General features: G+C 38.8%; 1 protein-coding gene and 1 pseudogene across 1 annotated transcript; one reads left to right on the top strand and one right to left on the bottom strand.

Moving 5' to 3' along the window:
• Positions 1-229: 229 nt before the first annotated feature.
• LOC148870850 (uncharacterized) lies at positions 230-766 on the bottom strand. Its single transcript, XM_088969998.1, has one exon. The coding sequence runs from the start codon at positions 764-766 to the stop codon at positions 230-232; it is 537 nt and encodes a 178-aa protein (XP_088826124.1).
• Positions 767-3872: 3106 nt separating this feature from the next.
• LOC148870849 (kiwellin-like) lies at positions 3873-4536 on the top strand (annotated as a pseudogene).
• The last annotated feature ends 5110 nt before the right edge of the window (positions 4537-9646 follow it).

The raw sequence follows: 9646 nt of genomic DNA, 5'->3' as shown, positions 1-9646 counted from the left end.
CTGTGAGAAGCTTCCCGATCTCCTCGTCTACTATCCTCCACCTCTCTGGGGTGAGGTTCATTTTCCTTTGTCTAATTGGTCTGACTAAAGGGTCCACATTAAGTTTATGAGTAATTATAGATGGGTCTATGCTGGGAATTTCTACTGCCGGCCATGCAAAAACATCTAAATTTTTAAGTAAAAAACTTACCAGTTGCAACCGACGTGGTTCTGAATGGTGAGCTTCGATCTAGACCGTCTTCTTGGGGTTGGTATCAAAGACTGGGACTAGGATGGTGTCCTCTATTGGACGAGCTTGTTCATCGGTGTTCTCGAGGGGTGGCTCTAGGTCAACATCGTCTGTTGGTTTTCCCTTGGCCTTTAACGCCATGACATAGCACTTACGTGACTCCAACTGGTCACCTTGTACAACCCCTACTCCGTACCTCGCTGGAAACTTCATTGAGTGGTAGTAGGTCGACACCACTGCACGAAGTGCATGCAAGATGGGCCGACCTAGAATTGCATTATAGGGGGATGGGGTCACGACCACCAAGAAATTATGCTCAAAGCAGACTGAGATGGGCTCTGACCTTGCTGTAACATGCCACTTGATTCGGCCTAAGGGCCTCAGCACGTCTCCGCTGAAGCTAACGAGTGGTACATCTGCTGGTTGCAAGTCCTTCCTTTCCAACTGCTTCTTCTCAAAGGCTTCCAAAAAGAGGATGTCAACCGAGCTTTTGGAATCGACCAAAATCCACTTTACCTTGAAGTCATTGATCACCATCTTGGCAACGAGGGCGTCGTCAAGTAAATATTAGATCCAGTGAGCGTCATCCTAATTTTAGTATATAACTTCCTCCACACGAGGTCACTTTGGTGGGTTCTTGTCCTAATCTCGAGCTCCTGGATTGAGTTCCTTCCCGCTATAGTGCTACAACCAGCCACTATCGAACCTCCAGTAATCATGTTGATCACCCCACAGATAGGCCTCTTTGGTGGTAGTGGATCTCGAGGTAGTTGATCCGTGTCTTGGTTTCTATTAAACTCTTGCACTTCTCTTGGTTGGTCAGTTGGTCGGCTTCAGTTGTTGCACTTGATGAATTGCTTCAAGTAGCCATGATAAATCAATTCCTCAATCTCATCCTTCAGATTTCTACAATTTTCTATATCGTGGCCTATGCCATAGTGGAAGTGACAATACTTGTTCGGGTTGCAGTTGGTAGGGTCGCCTCTCATTATAGGTGGCCATCTTTATTTGCATTAGAATCTCTCCCCTCTTTGTATTTAGGGCGATGTTGCTCCAGTTTTGGACTAGAGGAGTTCTAGATTGCTGGCCTAGTTTGGAACTCCAGTGGGGGACCTTCTTCTTCTTCTTGGCGACCTGCTTCACCTACTATGGTGTGACAGACTTCTCCTCGATGAATTGCTCTTACGCTGCTACTTGTTCCTCCCCTCTTCTTCTTCAACTTGCTTCCTCTTCCCAATTAGATCTAACCGAGATCCTAGCACCTCCTTCGCCTTTGTAAACTTGTCGGCCTGGTAGAGGAACTCCTCCATAGTGGATGGAGGGTTCAACTCTACTTCCTAGTGCAAGTCGGGGTGGTGGACGCCATTGACCACTACGGTGAGCTAGATTGTTGGGTTGAGGTTCGGAATTTGGAGGCACTCCACGTTAAACCTTTTGATGTAGTCTCAGAGGGTCTCATTTGGTTGCTGAACGACGATCAGTAGGTAGCAAGGTGCATTGTGAAGAGGTCTGCAAACTGATTCTTGCTCATTATTGTGCTTGTGGCTAGTCCCGAGCACCACATCCAAGCTGTAGCTCAAAAATTCATGGGGAAGGCCATGTAGAGGCTCGCATCATTTGTCCCATGAAGCTGCATGAGGGCCTGGAAGCTGTCGATGTGGTTGACTGGATCCGTTGTGCCGTCATATGACTCCAGGCTTGAGGCTTTAAAATCCTTAGGCCGTGGGCACTCCGATGCTTAAGTTGGACTAGTTTTGACGTTGGACTAGCTACGTGGCCGAGTCGAACTACAAGGCAAGAAGATCATAGTGTTCTAGGGTGCTTTACCCAATGTGGGCACTTCGATGCTTAAATTAGCGAAGGGGATTTAGAGAGAGTTACTAGCTTGTAAATATGAGAATACGAGAGCTAAATCGTGCGTACCTTGTGAGGCTGGAGGCAAAGCCTTTATATAGGCAAGCTGCCATGGGCCTCATGATGCGTGTCCAAGATTACTGGCCCATCTAACCCAGAGTTAGATTTTCACTCGAGGATGGTGAGTAAGCTGATAAGGCTTATTCGGGTCCGTCCGAATCGGACAGGGAGAGGATAAGATCTGTTGACGTGCATCGTAATCCTGAGGAGATCGGAGACAACTGGCTTGCTTCTAGGAGGAGGCTACGTGGCACCTCGGCAGGTCGGTGGATGTAGTGAGTTGTTTAATCCTTGATCTTGGCTGAGTGACCTGAGGTGACTAGGACTGTTGAGGTGTCCAAGATTGTTGAAGTGCACCATATCACTCGGTTGCTTCATGTGTTGTCTCATCATTGGACGAGCTAAATTATCCCTCATCAGAACACAAATTGGGTGTGGTTTTTTTTTTTGTAATTTGTTTTAATATTTACAAGAAAAAATGAGATACAAAATATATTTTAAATGCAAAACAATTGTTTTTATTAACTGAATACCTTAGGCTTGAAAGATTTTTACAACAATCTATAAATCCCCAATTTGAAAATGTTTTTAGAAATACAATTAGAGTAGATACTTTAAATTTTTTTATTCATATAAATAAAATTTAATTTCTACATCTGATACTTGGACTTCCAAATATAATAATAGTTATATTTGTGTCATGGGGGATTTTATTGATGAATCATGACTTTTACAATAGGAATTCTAAGTTTTACAAGAAATGAATGGCCACATACTAGCCCAACAAGTGATGCAAGTATTTTAAATACATTATATATTTATAGTATTGGAAATAAAATTCTTTCTATCAGTTTTGATAATGCCAATAATAACAATCCAACTATAAATATTTTAAAATCTCAATTAAAATAAATTTTAAATGAAAAAAATACTTGTAGAAAATTTGGATTCTAATATTTTAACATGCATATTCCAAACCACTAAAATCGTGTTTGGCTTCTAGTATCTTTTTAACGTTTGGAATATGCATGTTAGCTTTCCGGATTTTCCGGTGGGGACCAGCTCGGAATGCTAGAAGCCAGTCTGGAATTCCCCTTCCATATGGGCACTATGTATGACAAATAATGGCTTATAAAAATTCTCAACCATAAAATGGTAAAGGGATATGGAATAGTTTGAGGGAAGAAGGACTTGACTCATGATAAAGGATAAAAGAAAGACTTGACTACGTATTTTTTGGTAAGTAATCATGTTACAGGAACTTTCTCTCCAATTGGGTCCTTAAAGACCACAAGGGGTGCAAATCAGGCCGGGTTAGGTCCGGTTGGGATCAACTCTAATCCATTGGACCCTCAACCGGCAGTCAATCCTATCCCACCGTGATGACTGCGTGCTTGGGTTGGGTTGGGTTAGGGTTAATTCAATTTATTCACTATTTTGTCTTTGAAAACATATTCTGAAATCAAGCCGTTTTTTATTTTAACCCAACCCTAATCCTAACCTGACCCTCGACTCAACCCAACCTAGCTAGAATAGACCATATTGCACCCTACTTCACGTCTTCCATAAATAAAAAGATATTTTCTTCAACTTAGGAGTTAGGACAGAAAATAGTACGACTCAAGAGCAACATGAAAGAAATACTATAAATACAACACCATCCTCTCATGATCTTCATCTCTTTCACTTCTTTCCCCCTTATCTCTTTGTCTACTTTGCCTTGGCTAACATGGCAGGTGGTACATTGATTTCTTTTTCTCTTCTTTTCTTCCTTCCTACTCTCATAAGTGCAATCTCTTTTTGTAGAGGTCCATGCCAAACTTTTAATGATTGCAGTGGTCAGCTAATCTGCATCTGAGGCAAATGCAACGATGATCCAGACGTCGGTACCCACATATGCTTCGGTGGTGGTGGTGGTGGTGGCGGCGGATGTCAACAGGCCGGCACGCTCAATTGTAGAGGAAAAGTGTATCCCAAGTACAGTTGCTCCCCTCCAGTTACTTCCTCCACACCTGCTAAACTTACCCACAATGATTTTAGTAAGGGTGGTGATGGTGGGGCGCCATCGGAGTGCGACGAACAATACCATGACAACAATGAACTAATCGTTGCACTGTCGACGGGATGGTTTGCAAACCGTTCCCGGTGCGGGAAGAAGATCTGTATAACAGCTAGCAATGGAAGGAGTGTGGTGGCTAAGGTAGTGGATGAGTGTGACTCCATGAACGGCTGTGATGCGGAGCATGCTTACCAGCCTCCTTGCGAAAACAACATCGTGGACGTCACATGGTCCATGGCTTAGCTTAGGTCATCCTCAGGTTCTATATATGTTTTAATTGTAATTCAGGTCTCCTCCCTAGCTAGTTACTAGCTAGTGGTTACATCTAAATAAACCGGAGATGGATAATTATAATTTTTTTTCTTGAGTATGACAAATATTAAGTTGTATGTTAGTTATTGTAACACGTATCCCACTGCATGCAAGTTTTAAGCATAGTGTGACCGGGTGATGCACATTCAATTTCTTATTATTTTTGTCGTATATAAACAATAAACAAATAAAATAACATGAACATACATCAAAATTTCTAATTATTGGACTGAAACATGTACAAACATATATTTCCTCAAATATTGGTAATCTAATTATAAACACTAGGGATAATTTAGTAAATTCAATATCCAGGATGACTAGGTTTTGTCTAATACCATATTCTATCAGTGCCTGTACAAGTTCTAAAATCCCAAAATCCATTCCTATCCCAAAACCCATTTTTAAAACCAACAAAATCCACCCCATTCAAGATGAGTAAGAGTTCATTTATATTAGCGCCCCCACTGGGTACATTCCACAAGCAACCTATATGCACATTTCAATATTCGTTGGAAATATCTTCTGTACTTATCATGGAGAGATGTTCTCAACACACAGCTGGAATGTATTGTGGGGTGCAGTCTAGCATCTATGTGAATTTAGTGGGAAGAATCTGATACCCATCTGGTAGGTGGAAATTGCCATCCCTAATAAGGAGGAAGTTTACTTAAAGTGGACTTGACTCGCTCTATCAATTCATTGCTTCACTATCAGAAGCCTTTACACCCATGTGACCGGTACAGCTTCTTCGACCAACAGGAAATACTAAGCAAAAGCAACCCAGGACGAGAATTAGAAGTGAAATCGCCTTATCATGTGGATCATATTCATATATTTTTCTTACTCAATCTCCTCCATCAGAGGTGACACTGTGATATTATATATTTGGCTATTAACAGGTACGATTCATCAAATGGAGTGAAGTGAATGATTTATACGAAGGCCTTGTTTACTTATTAGGATAAATGCAATTATTTGGATAAGTTTTTTTGGGAAACATTTGTTCGGGTAAGTGTATTTGCCCATGTTCTTTTATTTTCTAAGTAAATAAGGTAATAACCATTTTAGCTATAAAAATTCATTATTAGAATGGGCATTTTTGTCTCATTCAAGTGTTGGCAACTTTTCCCCCAAGTGGGAAAGTAATTTACTCACCTATGAGATGGGTATCACTTACCCGAATAACTGATACCCAAGAAAACAAACTTTCCTTGATCCCTACATAAATCTGATAAAAGAATATGAGATTCTTGATTAATGGGAACTAAAATCACATTAACCAACTTTCCCTCTCTCAATCCAAAAAAGGAATACCCCCAAAGTGTAAGGCAACCTTTCTAACCTCTAAATCAGCAAATTAGAGAGTTATTCACCGTGCAAAGTTTGGAAGGGGATATTTCCCTATGTGATATATGAGATGTGTCATACGTATATGAGCAGACTTAGCTCAAACATTATCCTTTCAAGGTGATGGTGGCTCATTCCTTCGGTGTTTAATGACTTAGGCTCAATTTGGAAGGAGTACAAATACAAATATAAATATGAGAGTGAAAAAATGTATATTTTGTATGTATTTATACTATATACTCTTTCAAACTGAGCCTTACATTCCTCGGTCTGGTAACAAGGCTGTTTATGTTATGGCTAAGCGGAGTCTTTCTATTTGTTCTACTTGGTCTTTTGTACCAGAAGTCTTAATAGATGTATCGTTTGCTGATTGTTGTTGAACATAAATGAAAGTATCTATTTCTAAAAAATAGGCCCAATAGGTCCTTAGTGGGTTAATTCCAGCTCAGTTTGATATAAAGGCCAGGAGTTTGGTTCGTGGTAGGTATTACTCAGCCCAGTCCAAGGCATGGATTGACCTCAAGCCCATTTAATGAATCAACCATGACAAATATCTTGACCCATTGTTGGTCCCTAGTTATCCATGTGCACCCTTCAGGAATTTTCCAACCAACTTATACAGCCTTCTAAAGAAGCAAAATACGCATCATCCTGGGCCGTTTTAAGAGCCCATGACCATCTTCCACAACTACTTGTTTATTGACATTTTGTCACCGTTTCAACTACACAAACGTGCTAATCCAAACATGTTTTTCAACCGTTGATGTGAGGCCAAACAGCACCTTAGCAAACTTGGAGATTGGTTTGGCCCACAATGAGCCTATGGTCCTAAATAGGAGTGTCAATTGCATCGGATTTGGTCCATTCCAACCCAGTCTGATATGAGTTCATTTCTGATGGACCGGGTCCAATCCAATCCAATGAATACTCACGACCATTTTTGACCAATTCAATTCAATGTCTGGACTGTCTAATCTGTTTAAATTTGATATAATTTAGATTGGTCTCAACTCAAACCTGATCCATTAACACCTGTATTCTTATCTTTTATCAATTGACTGGATTTTGATTGTATCTGACCCAATCCAATATAAATCTATTATGGATGAAACAAGTCCAATCCAATCCAATAAATACTTTGGACTATTAAGTCTGGACTGATCCAATTCAATATATCTTATTAATCCGTTCAATCCATTTAAATTGATTTTGATTTGGACAGGATTCAACCAAAACCGGTCCATTAACAACCTTAGTCCTAAACTATCCGATGTGCATCCATAGGTAAGTTTGGGATTTTTCCAGCCAACTTAAACAAGCTTCAATTGAAGCAACGGCTGAGCACAAACAACTGTGGACCACAAGTAAACTTTCCTTTTAATGATTTCCACAGGACTATTCCTGTGTTTCTTTCCATTAGGTTCATATATAGTTCAAGCGAAACCCAAAAACTTTTGGAGAAACAAACTGTTCTGAAAGGCAGGCTGACTGAGCAATAGTGAGGAAAATTCTTGTCTAAAGTCAAGCCTAGGACTTCATTATTTTCTAACTGATGCAGAAATAAGATTGATGCCTACTTTCAAGCTGCAAAGACATGGATTGCCACTTTGTAATAATTATATGAAAAGGTGAAAAGAAAAATAAAACTTCTTGTCCTTTTGGCTCTGTTTGAGGGCAAAACCTTGTATTTTCTCCCAACAAAACCTTAGACTGTGTTTGGTTGGAGTGCAATTTTATTTGTCCTAGTACAAATGCATAGGAACGTAAATGAAAAAAATGTAAATTCTCATTTAATCTTGTTTTGGGTTTTACTTTATTCTGCTTTATGTTTTGATTTATTTCATCTGCACTGCAATCATATAAAATACGATGAAATTTGAAACGAAAAATTGGTCAGAATTTACAATAACTCATTTGCACTACCATAATTTTACACCAGTGCAAATTTATTTGCGTTGCAACCAAACACGGCCTTAGGCCCAGTTTGAAGGAATATAAATATAAATATAGAGAGTGCAGAACTTGGTACTCTTTTCAAACTGAACCTTAAGCTCAAATTAGCCCGAGATAGGAGGAGACCTTATTGTTTAAGGGCAGATATTATGACACTTGTCCTTTTTCTTGTGTAATGAAATTATAGGCCTTGTATGGGTTTTATCTTTTTTTCTTTTTTCAAACCAAACATAGCCTTTGGTTTTTTTTCTCTGTTTTTTTTTTCTTTTTTTTTTACAGGGGGGGGTGGTGGTAGTGGTGGTGGGTGGGGGGGGGGGGGGGTTGGGGAGAGGACAAACTTTTCAAGGCAAAAGAAATCCAGCCTATTTATGTGTTTTGTCTGAAAATAAGAGACTCCAATAAAAGATAAAAGCTAAATACACACATACAAAAGATAGAAATTTTAAGGGGAATGGATTGAAGTTCTTATTGGATTGGTAATTTTGGAATCCCTTGTTAACAACAAGAATCTAAAAATTTGGGATTTTCATTTCCAATTTTACACCATGTTCCAAATAAATCCTAAATGAAAAAGAACTCGTTCAAAAGATAAGCTTCTCATCACCCCTTCTCATAATTCCGTTATCATAAAGTCTAAACCATTTTAACTTAACTGGGATAATAACAGAAATGAACTCATAATTCCACCCTGACAACAGAATTATGACCTCTCCTCTCACTAAGACCTCCCTTATCACAGTTATGTCTAACGGATTAGACTTTCTGATAATTCCATTAGAGATAGCTGTGATAGAGGAGGTCTTAGTCCATTCCTTTTACGAGTTATTCAAGTCCGGCTTGATTTTGTTTAAACCGAGCTTTGAGTCAAATTTGAGCCTGATATATAAGTTTGTTTGCTAATTGAGTCAAGCTTGAGTTCAGTGAAGGTTGGCTCGTGAGGCTTGCGAGCCTATTATTAATAAATATTTTTTATCATATATACATACAAACATACATGCATACATACAACCATACATACAAACATACTTACATACATACATACATACATATAATAAAAATTTTTATTATATATAATAATATTTTTATTAATATAAATTTTTTTATTTTTTATGTATAGTAATAAATAATTTTTATAATTCTTAAATTTTGTCTAAAAAATAAAAAATAATTTTATACATATATTTTTTTTTTTATTTTTCAACAAAACTTGACTTATAGTCGAGCTCGAATCGAGCCAAGGTCGAACTTGAGAGCTATGAACCGAGCCAAACTCGAGCTCAAGTCTCTAACTCGAATCAAGCTCGAGCCTAATACTATTTCTGCGAATCAAACTTGAATAGCCAAATATTCGGCTCGACTCAGATTGAATCCACCCCTAGGTTTTAGCATTGAAGAGAAAAATCACGAGAGGTTTAAGTCTTCTATCCCATTAATTATATATTGAGTAATTCAAGGAAATCTCAAGGCAAAAGAATCATAACCAATAAAGGCAGGCAGCTGAGTGAAAATTAAGGCGACCTTAATGAAAAATCCTGCACATCACTGTTGATGCTAGCTCGGATTGAATGGCATTTGAAGCAGTCTTCACCAAATATTGCAAGTGAAAAAATAACTTTCTATGAACCATTGAGAGGAGTAAATACTGTGAGGAGTATGCCAGCTTCAGACTATTGTGTCATGTACTAAGATATTGAAAAAAAAGGTACAAAATTTAAAGGGGTCAAACCTAGGAAGAGTGGAGAGGAGTTGTGATCCGGACAACTCTATTATGCGTATTAAAAGATGTCATGTTTATAGGGCAGTGATTACAACTGAATTGGTCGTGGGTG

This window comes from Nelumbo lutea, chromosome 2, assembly GCF_056320005.1.
Source record: "Nelumbo lutea isolate HS-2025 chromosome 2, American lotus-T2T, whole genome shotgun sequence".
In the NCBI taxonomy this organism is placed as follows: Eukaryota; Viridiplantae; Streptophyta; class Magnoliopsida; order Proteales; family Nelumbonaceae; genus Nelumbo; species Nelumbo lutea.
This window is presented reverse-complemented; position numbering and strand designations above follow the sequence as displayed.